This window comes from Amblyraja radiata, chromosome 21 (genome assembly GCF_010909765.2).
Source record: "Amblyraja radiata isolate CabotCenter1 chromosome 21, sAmbRad1.1.pri, whole genome shotgun sequence".
Taxonomy (NCBI): Eukaryota; Metazoa; Chordata; class Chondrichthyes; order Rajiformes; family Rajidae; genus Amblyraja; species Amblyraja radiata.
Window position 1 is genome coordinate 42,614,894 of NC_045976.1, and position 15,039 is coordinate 42,629,932.

General features: G+C 45.7%; 1 protein-coding gene across 3 annotated transcripts in view; it reads left to right on the forward strand.

Annotated features, from left to right (window-relative positions):
* Nucleotides 1–15,039, forward strand: part of mcm10 (minichromosome maintenance 10 replication initiation factor) — a 48,084-nt gene that overhangs the window by 15,583 nt on the left and 17,462 nt on the right. For all 3 annotated transcript variants that reach the window (XM_033040198.1, XM_033040196.1, XM_033040197.1), the window contains exons 10-14: nucleotides 3,434–3,630; nucleotides 5,426–5,523; nucleotides 7,249–7,371; nucleotides 11,650–11,776; nucleotides 14,346–14,574. In XM_033040198.1, the coding sequence (XP_032896089.1) occupies nucleotides 3,434–3,630; nucleotides 5,426–5,523; nucleotides 7,249–7,371; nucleotides 11,650–11,776; nucleotides 14,346–14,574 (774 nt within the window). The remainder of the gene's footprint in view (nucleotides 1–3,433; nucleotides 3,631–5,425; nucleotides 5,524–7,248; nucleotides 7,372–11,649; nucleotides 11,777–14,345; nucleotides 14,575–15,039) is intronic.

Sequence of the window (15,039 nt, forward strand, 5' to 3'; positions counted from 1 at the left end):
TCCAAACACGTACAGGCTTGCAAATTAATTGGTTTCTGTAAATTGTCCCGAGTGTATTATAGGATAGTGCTAGTGTACGGGTGATTTCTGGTCGGCGTAGACTCGTTGGGCCGAAGGGCCAGTTTCCGCGCTGTATCTCAAGACTAAAGGTAGCAATGTTACAAAATTTTGAGATTTTAAAAATCAAGTCTAATTTATCCCATCAGATAAAGCATAAAAATAAGTTTAATTTGACACCTAATTCACTTTCATATCTCAAGTATTTAAAAAGTTATGGCCATTTTCATACTGGGAAATGAGCATCTTGTTCCCTATTGATTTTCTATGGACATAACAAAAAAGCTGTGATCGTGAACAGTCAAAAGCCCATAACTTTCTTAAAAATTAAGAGTACTGAATGAAATTTTCAGTTATCATAGATTGAAGCATTCTGAAACAAATATAAAATAATCTTACTTGGATGACCTGAAATTAAAGCATATAATTAGTTAGTTACCTAATTGTAGCTAATTTCAGACTTCAATTACTAGATCTAAACATCTATCCATTTCTTAATAAATGATTAACATTTTTAAATAGCCTAAATGTCCAAATAATATTCACAAATAATTCACAATAAAACATGATTTTTAAATCTCATTTACATTAATTTATAGACCAAATGGAAGGAATTTAGTGTTCAATTGCTGTAAATAAATGCCCATTTAAATCAGCTTTCCAGTGGGTCCCTGTGGAACGCGCTGGTTTAGAACGTTCACATTGCGGTAGATTTGTGCCCCAAATACCGAGAAAAATACTGCGGGATATAATGGGCCCAAAATGAGCTACTCGCAATATTAAACTTTGTATAAAGGGATCTTAAGAAGCCCTTTTTAATGTAAAAATATACAGCCTAACTTCAGTTATTTGCTTTATGAGACCCTGCGGTTGCTGGCGGTCGCGGGTTTAGAGATTGATTTTTAAACTACTATAACTATTATACGAGGCCTTTAAAACTAATAATAGCTTTTGCGACGGGGTCTTCCAGCGATTTTTCGTTAATAATTAACTAGGCTGAACATCTTCGATTTGAACAGCCTAGAGAAAATCGCGTTTTAAACCCGCCCCCTCTAAACGGCGCCAAAATCGCGCACACCCGCAGCGGCAGATTTTCAACGACGCTTCAGGTAGGCTTTGCAACATACCTACTAAAGGGTCTGTCCCACTTGCATGTGATTGCATTCGTTTGGCGCGACCAAACGAAGCGGAGTTCACGCAAAGTTCGCGCTAAGTACGCACTAAGTTGGCACTAAGTTAGCACGTGACGTCATTTGCGTCATACTTACCAACCAGCTGGGCAGAAGGCGGGCCGACTGAATTTGGGCGTCGGGCGGTGACGTCATCACGCGACGCCACGCTGGGTGGTGACTTCTTCGCGCAACGCCACGCGCTAGTTGTACGCCGTCAAGACGCTGCGTCCGACCGCAATGCGCCTGCGTGCTGACAGGCCGTTGGTGCGCGAAGATTTCGGACATTGTCAGATTTTCGGAGCCCCGCGCGATGTCAGGACCAGCCCCGCACAACTCCACGCTTCTAAGTGGGACGGGCCTCGCGCGGCCATACGGTGCCCGTACGCTTCAAGCGACCACGAGGTCGCGTAATTTGCGAGCCAAGGTCGTGTAAGTGCGACAGGCCTTTAAAGACTGCAAGTTAACCTGAGAGGAGCTGTTTGTGGCGGTGTGGACCACATTCAATAGCAGTTGCTGTTATGTGTTTCCAACTAGTCTCGAGATGGCCTTTCCACAGGGAAGAGCCAGCAACAATATTTTTCAACCAAGACCTCAGACCTGAATACTGGCTCCATTATACTGATCAATTAATCAGTGTTTATGTGCAGTAGCAAAATGGCTGGGCTCCTCAATCCACACTTCCAGTAAGAATTTTTAAAACAAAAGGCAAAATTCATGTAAAATAATAGATTTGAAAATTTAGGTTAGAGTCATACAGTTTGTAAACATGCTCTTCATAATACAAAGGAGCAGAATCGGGCCATTCGGTCCATCGAATCTGCTCTGCCATTCAATCATCTTTTCCTCTCAATCCCATCCTCCTACCTTATCTCTCGGCCCGAAACGTTGCCTATTTCCTTCGCTCCATAGATGCTGCCTCACCCGCTGATTTCTCCAGCATTTTTGTCTACACAATATAATATCATGTATTTAGATGGAGAGAGGAAGAGATCCTTTCAGTGTTCATTGTTGGCAGGCAATTGCCTATTTTGACAGAATACTGAGCTGCCTTAACGCAGATCTTTCATAGCTATGATTGTCGATTCATTTCAGATGAACAGATTGTCTTTTATTCTTGGTTCTCTGAGTACATGGATGGTGCAGTGGGTAGAGCTGCTGCCTCACAGCGCTGGAGACCCACCTGGGTTCGCTCCTGACCTCGGGTGCTGTCTCTGTGGTGTTTGCACGTTCTCCCTGCAACCGTGTGGGTTTCCTTCGGGTCCTCAGGTTTCCTCCCACATCCCAAAGCCGTGCGGGTTTGTAAGTTAATCGGCCGTCTGTAAATTGCTTCCTAGTGTGTAGGGAGTGGATGAGAAAGTGGGATAACATAGAACTGGTGTGAGCGGGTGATTGAAGGTCGACGTGCACTCAATGGGCCAAATGGCCTGTTTCCGTGCTGTATCTCTAAAGAAATAAGTAAATAAACTAAACAAGGGAACCACCCAATCAACTCCACTCTGCCTGGCTACAGTGCTGACTTTAATGGCCACATTTGTAATACCTTGTTCACAGGTTGTGTCTGACGCCAGCAATATTAGTGACTAGCTGTATCTGTAAAGCCAAAGAATCAAACTAAAGAATTAGAATGCAGACAAAAAATGCTGGAGAAACTCAGCGGGTGAGGCAGCATCTATGGAGAGAAGGAATAGGCGACGTTTCGGGTTGAGACCCGGAAAGCATCTATGGAGCGAAGGAATAGGCAACCTTTCGGGTCGAGACTCTTCCGGGTCTCGACCCGAAACGTCGCCTATTCCTTCTCTCCATAGATGCTGCCTCACCCGCTGAGTTTCTCCAGCATTTTTTGTCTGCATTCTAATTCTTTAGTTTGATTTAGAGATACAACAGGGAAACTAGCCCCTGCGGCCCACCAACCCACGTTGACCAGCGATCCCCACACACGCTAACACTATTCTACACACGTTAGGGAAAATTTGCAATTCTATCAAGCCAATTAACCTACAAACCTACACGTCTTTGGAGTGTGGGACGAAACCGGAGCACCCGGAGAAAACCCACGCAGGTCACGTGGAGAACGTACAAACTCAAAAGTCGAGATCGAACTGGGTCACTGGCGCTGTGAGGCAGCAGCTCCACCCGCTGTGCTACTGTGCCGTCCCACTAAGTATAAGAGTGTGTGATGGTATATTTTCTGCTTTAATTTCCAGATGGAGTGTGAATACTGTGAGTACCACGTCAAGGCCCAGTACAGAAAGCTGAGTGCCAAGCGAGCGGATTTGCAAAGCAGCTTCTCTGGTCCTGCTCCGAACAGAATGAACGGCAAACCTTGCAGTCTGAAAGAGAAACTGTGTCAGCAGGGATTCCACTATGGAGGGAGGTCATCTGCGTCATACTCAGCCTCAGTGTAAGAAACGGCTTGGGATAGTGCTTATTTATCAGACAGAATACTTGCACAAAACTACTGTGCTACTGTATACCTTGCCTGTTTAAATTGCCCCGAGCATCTGGCGGCACGGTGGCGCCACATCTCCTTCAAACTTTGCCCCTCACCTTAAATCTATGCTCTCTAGTCTTAGCGGTAGAGTTGCTGCCTTACAGCACCAGAGACCCGGGTTCGAGCCCGACTACGGGTGCTGTCTGTACGGAGTTTGTACGTTCTCCCTGTGAGTTTTCCCCAGGATCTCCAGTTTCCTCCCATAATCCAAAGACGTACAGGTTTGTAGGTTAATTAGCTTGGTAAAATTGTAAATTGTCTCTAGAGTGTGTAGGATGGTGTTCATGTGCGGGGATCGCTGGTCTGTGCGGATACGGTGGGCCAAAGGGCCTGTTTTCGTGCTGTATCTCTAAACTAAACTAATGTTTAAGAAGAAACTGCAGATGCTGGAAAATCGAAGGTAGACAAAAATGCTGGAGAAACTCAGCAGGTGAGGCAGCATCTATGGAGCGAAGGAAATAGGCGACGTTTCAGGTCGAGATCCTTGGGACGAAACGACCAACTCCAGCATTGACACGACCAATTCCAGGACCAAGTCTGTCGAGCTTCTCCCATCCACGCTCCTCTGGGGAGGTCAGATCCTGGACAGCTTTTATCTGGTGAAGAGATGTAGCTGTGTAATGGAGATGAGGTTGCCTTCCACTCCTGTGACCACTTGGTGGCTATCCAGTGTGCTTTTGTCTCAGTTGGCTGGATGGATGCTAGGAGTTGTTTTCCATTAATTGAATGATAGATACTTTATATCACATGTGACATGTTGCAGTGAAATTCTTTGTTTTGCGCACCAGACATGAAGTAGGGAAAGAGTCGCCGCGTATAGGGTGCCGACAGGTAACCCTTGGAGTCACAGTGAGAACGTGTAAACTCCATATAGACAGCAGCTGAGGTCAAGATTAAACTCTGGTCTCTGGTGCTGTGAGGCAGCAGCTCTACCCGTTGTGCCACTGTGCCACCTCTTATCTATAATCAATACATATACTTGAGTAAAACTAAGATGAAACCATAGACATGGTCATTATTTTAAACTTTGGTTTAGTTTATCCATGGTGAAAAAGGTTGTGGTAAAATAGAGCAAAATTAAACAGCCTGTAGACAATAGTCAATAGGAGCAGGAGTAGGCCATTCGTCCCATCGAGCCAGCACCGCCATTCAATGTGATCATGGCTGATCATCCCCAATCAGTACCCCGTTGGTAATCAGTATTCCCATATCCCCTGACTCCGCCATCTTTAAGAGCCCTACCTAACTCTCTAGTGAAAGTATCCAGAGAACCGGCCTCTGAGGCAGAGAATTCCACAGACTCACAACTCTCTGTGTGAAAAATGTTTCCTCATCTCCATTCTAAATGGCTTACCCCTTATTCTTAAACAGTGACCCCTGGTTCTGGACTCCATCAACATTGGGAACATGTTTCCTGCCTCTAGCGTGTCCAAACCCTTAACAATCTTATATGTTTCAATAAGATCTCCTCTCATCCTTCTAAACTCCAGAATGTACAAGCCCAGCCGCTCCATTCTCTCAGCATATGACATCCCGGGAATTAACCTGGTGAACCTACGCTGCACTCCCTCAATAGCAAGAATGTCCTTCCTCAAATTAGGGGACCAAAACTGCACTCTGTAAACTCACCAATATTCTTTCTGGTCTTAATCTCAAGTTAATAACTGGCCAATGTGAGCAACAAATGTTCTTTGTTCCTTCACAGCAAAGCTGCGGGTGGACCCAAAAGCGTACAGATGACCTTAACACAGATGATGGTGAAAGGAGCCGATAACATTGTTACAGAAACAAAGAAAAATATCGGTAATTTCTTGGTGTAGTGTAACTGGAAAGTGAATGCCTTTAAATATACTTCCCCGAAAGAGAAAGAAAACAAGATAATCTGAATGAAGGGTCTCGACCCACCCATTTGCCCCCCCCCCCCCCCCCGTGTCCTTCTCTCTCTCTGCCCCTCTCTCTCTCTCTGCCTCTCTCTCTGTCTCCGCCCCTCTCTGTCTCCGCCCCTCTCTGTCGCTGCTTCCTCTCTCTACCCCCCTCCCTCTCCCTCTCTAGACGTGCCTGCGAATTGGGGGCTATACGTCAGTGTATTCAAAATTCGTTTTCTTAACGGTAGCACTGGAAGAAACTAAAGTGCTTTACTCCAAAATATAATTCAAGCATAGAAATATATTACAAAATTAGGGGATTAGCAATTGACAACTTCAATTGGGAGGCTTGCAAATTTTGAGATTTGTTTTATTCTTTTAATATCTTAAGGTAACTTGAAACTCAAAATGACGAAGGGTTCGCAGAAAGGGTGGTAGGTGTATGTAACGAGCTGCCAGAAGAGGGAGTTGAGTCAGGGACTTTCACAACGTTTAAGAAACATTTAGACAGGTATATGACTAGACACAAAATGCTGGAGTAACTCAGCGGGACAGGCAGTGTCTCTGGAGAGAAGGAATGGGTGGCGTTTCGGGTCGAGACGCTTCTTCAGACTGAAGGTAGACACAAAAAGCTGGAGTAACTCAGTGGGTGAGGCAGTGTCTATGGAGAGAAGGAATGGGCGATGTTTAGGGTCGAGACCCTTCTTCAAACTGATGTCAGAGGAGTAGGCGGGACAGAGATAGAATGTAGGCGGAGACAGTAAGACTGGCGGGATAACTGGGAAGGGGAGGGGATGGAGAGAGGGAAAGCAAGGGCTATTTCAAGTTAGTGGCTAATGGAAATAAACGGCTAGGGCAGGTTTAGAGGGATAAGGGCCAAACACAGGCAAGTGGGACCAGTGTTGGTGGGACATGTTGGCCGGTGTGGGCAGGTTGGGCTGAGGGGTCCCGACCTGAAACGTCACCTATCCATGTTCTCCACAGATGCAGATGCAGGGACTAGAGACGGAAATTAGCTACTGATTGGCTACAATCTTGCATATTTACATGCAAATGTTCATTAATATGCACTGTCCCTATAAAACAAAATTTATTATTTATTTTTATTTATGATGCCTGACCCGCTGAGTTACTCCAGCACTCTGTGAAACGTCACCTATCCATGTTCTCCACAGATGCTGCCTGACCCGCTGAGTTACTCCAGCACTCTGTGAAACGTCACCTATCCATGTTCTCCACAGATGCTGCCTGGCCCGCTGAGTTACTCCAGCACTCTGTGAAACGTCACCTATCCATGTTCTCCACAGATGCTGCCTGGCCCGCTGAGTTATGGTGCAGCAGCATCTATGGAGCGAAGGAAATAGGCAACGTTTCGAGCCGAAACCCTTCTGGAAATAGGCAACGTTTCGGGCCGAAACCCAGAAGGGTTTCGACCCGAAACGTTGCCTATTTCCTTATCTCCATAGATGCTGCTGCTCCCGCTGAGTTACTCCAGCACTCTGTGAAACGTCACCTATCCATGTTCTCCACAGATGCTGCCTGACCTGCTGAGTTACTCCAGCACTTTGTGCCTATCTTTGAAAATCAAAATATTTAACGATACTATTGGAACTTCTGTAAATTGGTGTCCTCCACTAATAATGAACTTTCTTTATAACTCCAGCATTGAAAACCGGAAAGGGCTTGACGGAATGTTCAGATGAATTTAAGGATTTGATGGAAATGCCCACGTTCGGAGCACGTAACCTGAAGAAACATCTGACGAAGCCACCGCCGAAAGCTCAAGGTACAACTCGTGCCTTTTATTTTGCCATCGCCATCAACAATCTGGTTAGACATGAATAGTATAAAGTCACGCTTAAAAAAAAATAGTTGCATTGAATTGGTATGAAAAAGGAACTGCAGATGCTGGAAAATCGAAGGTAGACAAAAATGCTGGAGAAACTCAGCAGGTGAGGCAGCATCTATGGAGCGAAGGAATAGGTGACGTTTCGGGTCTCGACCCGAAACGTCACCTATTCCTTCGCTCCATAGATGCTTTCCGCGTCTCAACCCGAAACGTCACCTATTCCTTCGCTCCATAGATGTTTTCCGGGTCTCAACCCGAAACGTCACCTATTCCTTCGCTCCATAGATGCTGCCTCACCTGCTGAGTTTCTCCAGCATTTTTGTCCACCTTGAATTTGTATGAGTTCATCCCAGAAAGTTGTGCAGTCCTCTGTCTCAAATAATTGAGCTTCTGTGCCCTATTGCTCTGGTCCAAGTTTCCACATTGGTGGGCGGGTCACATTCTCGGACAAACTTGCTCTTTTGGCAGGGCCGATTTGGGATTGGCTGTTGACCTGTGAATGCGACTCTTTGTGCCCTCGGTAACAGATGCACTCTGGAAAAAATATCACTGCAACTTTGAATTTGTAAAAACGTTAAAACAAAATTCTGAGTTTGCAGCAAATTGACTTAATTGGGAAATCTCTTCTTAAAATGTTGGCTTTCGCCTATAATATATTCCATACCTGCAGGTATTGCTGTGCTTGGTATTTGTAATATTGAAAGTTTAAAACATTTCACAGACCCACAGTGAACCTGCACATTTGAACAAAATCGAAATGGATTTAAGTTAACAGCTGGGCAGCATGGACGCGCAACGATAGTCGCTGCCTCACAGCGCCAGAGACCCGGGTTCCATCCTGACTACGGGTGCTTTCTGTACGGAGTTTGTACGTGGGTTTTTTCCGCGATCTCCAGTTCTCTCCCATACTTAAGACATACGTGTTTGTAGGTTAATTGGCTTGGTATAAATGTAAATTGTCCCCAGTGTGTGTAGGATTGTGTTAAGGGCCTGTCCCACTTTCTTGACCTAATTCACGACCTCTGCCGAGTTTGCCCTTGACTCATACTCACAGCATAGGCGTCACAGGGCCGGAGGTGGTCGTAGGCAGGTCGTGATGCTAGTCGTAGGTACTCGTGGCATCAAGTAGGTCGGGGCGTTCTAGCCTGATGAAAAATGTCCACGAGTAAAAAAGGTCGTGAATTAGGTCGTGAAAGTGGGACAGGCCCTTTAGCGTGTGGGGTGATCGCTGGTCGGCGCAGAATCGGTGGGCCGATGGACCTGTTTCCGTGCCGTATCTCCAAACTAAACTAAACTAAGCTCTGTGGTCCTGAATTATTGACCTTCTCGGTATTTCACTGCCAATGCGCCAAGCTAAATTTCAGAGATTCAGATCTACAATAGTCCACTCTTCAGTTGTTATCTAAATAATGTATATTTTTTCAGTGACTTGACAGATCTTAACCTTTGGAAAAAGATTGACACCCGATCAGTTGTTCCAGGAAGTGCAAGTCCAAATGCTGCCTGCCTCGCTGGGTTACTTCAGCATTTGTGTCTATCTTGAGCTCAAACCCATGTTGATTCTGTGCAGTGATGCAGGTTCACTGCTGGTCTTCACAGAGGTCTTCCAATATTATAAATATTTCAAACAATAAAGTCAAAATCCTGCAGCAAACGCAGATTTAAAAAATAATAAAATTTCTATTGTTTTGTGGACAAAGCCTTCTCCAGGGCAGCTCCCAGGCTCTGGAACTCCCTCCTCCAACTGATCCGCAATTCCGTGTCCCTCACCATCTTCCAGTCCCGCCTCAAGACCCATCTCTTCACCTCTGCCTATCCTTAGCCCCACGTCCCCCTCCCTTTTCATCTGTGCATTAATTGCCTCATATTGTGTTTTGAAATGAATTCGGTCTTTACTTTGTGTACTAGTCATGTCTCTACTATTTATTTCATTCCGCTTACATGTTTTTCCTCTACTTGCTAAATGTTTGTAAGGTGTCCTTGAGACTCTTGAAAGGCGCCCATAAATAACATTTATTATTATTATTATTATTGATGATGAAATCATGAAGGAAAAAAATGCACTTGATTCACCATTAGCTTTCAGTGAAGGAAGCCCACCATCTAGTCCTCGTTAACCATAGAACAGTAGAGTACAGGAACAGGCCCTTCGGCCCACAATGTCCGTGCCGAACTGATACCAAGTTAAACTAATCTCTGCCTGCACGTGATGTACACAAAGTGCTGGAGTAACTCAGTGACTCAGGCAGCATCGCTGGAGATAAAGAATAGGTTTCGGTTCGGGACCCTTCTTCAGACTGTGTCTGAGGAATGGTCCCAACCTGAAATGTAACCCATCCTTTTTTTCCAGAGATGCTGCATGACCTGCTGAGATACTCCAGCACTCGTGTCTATCTTTGGTATAAACCAGCAACTGCAGTTCTTTGTTTCTATACTCTGCCTGCGTGAGATCTACATGCCTCCATTCCCTGCATATCCATGTTTCTCAATTGCCACTTTCGTATCTGCCTCTGCCTCCACCACCACCATCCCTGGCAATGGATTCCAGGCACCCACCACTCTTGCCTCACATATCTGCTTTAAACTTTCCCCCTCTCGCCTTAAAGCTCTAGTCCTCTAGAGAGAGCTAGATAGGGCTCATAAAGTTAGCGGAGTCAGGGGATATGGGGAGAAGGCAGGAACGGGGTACTGATTGTGGATGATCAGCCATGATCACATTGAATGGCGGTGCTGGCTCGAAGGGCCGAATGGCCTACTCCTGCACCTTTTGTCTATTGTCCATGGCATTTCTACCCTAGGAATAAAAAAGTTCTGACTGTCCACCCCACGCCTCATAATTATCTATACCCAGCCCAATAAGTTTAAATGGACGGCAAGAGATGGAGTCCTGGTCACTGCAAGAGGAATGGGAAGCGGATCCCTACCGGCTTGAGAGGGAGTGTGCGATTCACAACGCAGAGAGATGGGGGGGACTGAGGGAACCAGAGCCCCGGGGAGTTAGGATGGAGGTGCAGGAAATGGTGTCCTGTTCAGTTTGTAGAGGCAATGGGAAGCAGTGCGCTGGTGTTTGGGAAGAGAGTGAGACACTCATCACCTGGACAGTGAGATACTCTACCATTTGGATTTCTTAATGGTCGGTTTACAGATTATCGATGTATTACTGTGCACTTTGGTTCAAGTCATAAATCATAAGTGATAGGAGTTGAATTAGGCCATTTGGCCCATCAAGTCTACTCCGCCATTCAGTCATGGCTGAAGAAGGCAGTCTGAAGAAGGGTCTCGACCCGAAACATCACCCTTTCCTTCTCTCCAGAGATGCTGCCTGTCCCGCTGAGTTACTCCAGCTTTTTGTGTCTATCTTCGGTTTAAACCAGCATCTGCAGCTCCTTCTTACACATTCAGTCATGGCTGATCTATCTCTCCCTCCTAACCCCATTCTCCTGCCTTCTCCCCATAACCTCTGACACATGTAGCAATCAATTTACTTTAGAGATTCAGCGTGGAAGCAGGCCCTTCGGATCCCACACACTAGGGACGCTTTACAGAAGCCGATTCACTGCCAAACTTGTACGTCTTTGGGGTGTGGGAAGAAACCAGAGCACCCAGAGAAAACCCACGTGGGAGAACGTACAAACTCCGTACAGACAGCAGCTGTAGTCAGGATTGAACCCGGGTCTCTGGCGCTGTGAGGCAGCAAGTCTACCACTGTGCCGCCCCTATTTGTAGTTCCTCTACCGCTGTGTATTAAAATAAAAAGTTCCTCCACCACCCTCTGTGTAAATGAACTTGCCCGCCACATCTCCGATAAATTTTGGCCCTCTCACCTTAAATCTATGCTCTCTAGTCTTTGATTTAGGGGCGGCACGGAGTTGTAGCAGTAGAGTTGCTGCCTCACTGCACCAGAGACCCGGGATTGATCCTGACTACGGGTGCTGTCTACGGAGTTTGTACGTTCTCCCCGTGACCTGTGTGGGTTTTCTCCGGGATCTCCAGTTTTCTCCCACACTCCAAAGACGTGTAGGTTTGCAGGTTAATTGGCTTGGTATAAATGTAAATTGTCCCTAGTATGTGTGGGATAGTGTTAATGTGAGGTGATCGTGGGCTGAAGGGCCTGTTTCTGCGTTGTTTCTCTAAACTAAGCTATCAGTGCAGTAATTTACATTGCCAAACTCGTTCGCCTTTAACCAGTACGGTTATTCCTGTTTGTTTCTTCAGGTGGAGTGGTTAACAATGCACAGCCCGGCCCGTCCATCATATCAATATCTGCCACTCAGCTCTTAAAGCAACAGAAACATCAAATGTTGGAGACTCGCAAGAGGAAAGCAGAAGAGCTGCAGAGAAGGTAATCTGGAAAGGTCAACAATCAGCGGGTGAGGCAGCATCTATGGAGCGAAGGAAATAGGCAACGTTTCGGGTCTAAAGAAGGGTTTCGACCCGAAACGTTGCCTATTTCCTTCGCTCCATAGATGCTGCCTCACCCGCTGAGTTACTCCAGCATTTTTGTCTACCTTCGATTTTCCAGTATCTGCAGTTCCTTCTTAAACACAAGGTCAAGAATCAAGTGTGTTCTTTTGCCCTATGTCACAAAACCGAACAATGATATTCGTATTTGCAGCAGCAGGATAGACATAAGGGTCTTGACCCGAAACGTCGCCCATTCCTTCTCTCCAGAGATGCTGCCTGTCCCGCTGAGTTACTCCAGCTTTTTGTGTCTATCTTCGGTTTAAACCAGCATCTGCAGTTCAATCCGACACAGATATACTGTATAAACATATTGTATAGTAAGGAACTGAAGAAGGGCCTCGACCTGAAACGTCGTCCATTCCTTCTCTCCAGATATATATATAACACAAAAACAGATAAATGAACAATAGTAGTGCAAAGTCAAAAATAATGTCCCAAGTGTAAGGTAGACAAAAATGCTGGAGAAACTCAGCAGGTGAGGCAGCATCTATGGAGCGAAGGAATAGGCGACGTTTCGGATCGAGATAACAGCAACAAAAAAAAATCAGACCAGGGTTTCTCAAAATTTAGATGAATTTAATTATCTAATCTGTAATAAAAAACATTAATATGAATGGAAGATAGACACAAAATGCTGGAGTAACTCAGCGGGATAGGCAGCATCTCTGGAGAGAAGGAATGGATGACGTTTCGGGTCGAGACCCTTCTTCTATCTTTGGTTTAAACCAGCATCTGCAGTTCCTCGTTACACATATTAATAATAATGGGCTGTTGTAAAAAAAAATAATCGAATTCAGAAATATCAAAAACTGTTCCAGCCCAGGGTAAACATTCTGAAGTTGCTAACTCAGATATTTATTCAAGAATATTTGGGAATAATTATTGGCAAGTCCAGCCGTAAGAATCTTTTATTTTAATTCGATGATTGTTCAAAGCAAAGTATCTACTTTCTATCTGATTGTTTTCAGTGTATGATTGTTTAGTTTGGATTCGTTTCGAGATACAACATGGAAACAGGCCCTTCTTCCCACCGAGTCCGCACTGACCATGATAACCCGTACACTAGTTCTATCATACACACTAGGGGTAATTTACTTAGTAGGCCCCCCTCGGTCATGACTGACCATGGGTGATGCATCCTGGTCGGATGCAAGCCTGGGCGATGTCATATGGAGGACAGGCTGTTGCCCATGCAGCACGTCCCCCCTCTCCACGTCGCCGCTGATCGATCCAAAGGAACAGCAGGGCCGTTACAGTTTGGCACCAGCGCCATCGCAGGAGCTGCCAGAGCGAGGTTGTAGACAATGACGAACTGCCTTAGGGGCTCCGACTCCGGATTTTCTTGAGATTTAATCCTGGAGCCTTTTCTGTGACCGGATATGGCCGCAAGGCAGTGGAGGTTTTAAATCAGAGTTTTCCCTCTCCAAGATGGACTGCCTTCCCAGGCTGACGAGCCCCATCTGCCCGAGACTCGTGGGGTCGGGAGCGTCTACCTTCCCGTGCAGGTCTATAGCATCTGCCCACTGCCCACAAAATTTACAGAAGCCAATTTAATCTACAAACCTGCACCACTATTTGCGTTGTGATAGGAAACTGGAGCACACGGAGGAAACCCACGCAGTCACAGGGAGAACATGAAAACTGTACCCCTCTAGTCAGGATCGAGCCCGGGTCCCTGTTACTGTGGGGCAGCAACTCAACTGCTGTGCATCTGATTCTCATGGGATCATTGTTACACTCGTCTAGTTTATTATGGTCACCTGCACCAAGGTGCAGCGAAGAGTTTTTTTTGTTGCATGCTATCCAGTCCGCAAAAAGACTATACATGATTACAATCGAACCGTCGACAGTGTACAGATACAGGATAAAGGAGATAACGTTTAGTGCAAGATAAAGTCCGATTAAAGTACCCCCTCGCTTCGTGGCAAGGGCAAGATCATCTCTGACCCCTCTCACCCTGGCCACAAACTCTTTGAATCACTTCCCTCTGGAAGGCGACTCCGGACTGTCAAAGCTGCCACAGCCAGACATAAAAACAGCTTTTATCCACGAGTAGTAGCTCTACTCAACAACCAAAAGTCTGTAGCCTCCTTTTGCTCTGGTATTTTGTTTCATTCACATGTTTAAACGATGGTGTTTATGTTTTATGTTTTATTCTTAATTGTTTACTGAATGTCGTGTTGTTACTTGCGAGCGGAGCATCACGGCAAATTCCTTGTATGTGTACATACTTGGCCAATAAACTGATTCATAAACTTGTTTTTTTTTGTTTTGTTTTGTTTTTTTGGGGTTTTTTAACCCCCCCCCCTGATTCATAAACTTATTCATTCATTTATTCATTAAAGATAGTCCGAGGGTCTCCAATGAGTAAGTCAGGACAGCCCTCTAGTTGGTGATAGGAAGGTCCAGTCGCCTGATACTAATACTCTCAATCAAACCCTGTGTAGCTTTTTGCAGAGTAAAACTGTGAGCAACGGCCACACATCAGGAGCCGGAGGACCCTTGACTCAGACGTCACCCAGGGTTGGAGCAGAATTTCCCAAGGAACAGAAACTGATGGCAACACCGCAGATGCCTAAACTGGGAGGAGGCCTTTCTCACGGAGAGGACATTCTCTTTTTCGATACTTCTCCACCTTCGGCAACAAAAGTGAACCAGGCGGCAGATACTAGAAAGGTAAATGTCATCAATCTGGAGCAATCAGGTAGAGTCTGCTCGCACTAATGGTCTTCATAAGTTCTAGGAGCAGAATTAGGCCATTCAGCCCATCAAGTCCACCCCAACATCCAATCATGGCTGGTCTATACTTCCCTCTCAATCCCATTCTCCTGCCTTCTCCCCGTAACCCCTGACACCCGTACTAATCAAGAATCTATCTATCTATCTCCGCCTTAAAATATCCATTAACTTGGCCTCCACCGCCGTTTGTGGCAATTAATTCCACAGATTCACCACCCTCTAACTAAAATTCCTCCTCACCTTCTTTCTAATGGTACGTTCTTTAATTCTGAGGTGCTGGTCTCTGGTGTAGACTCTCCCACGAGTGGAAACATCCTCTCCACAGTCGCTCTATCCAGGTCTTTGACTGTTCAATGTACTTCGTACCAATGTTATTGAGAAAAGTTGCTGATTGGCAACTTG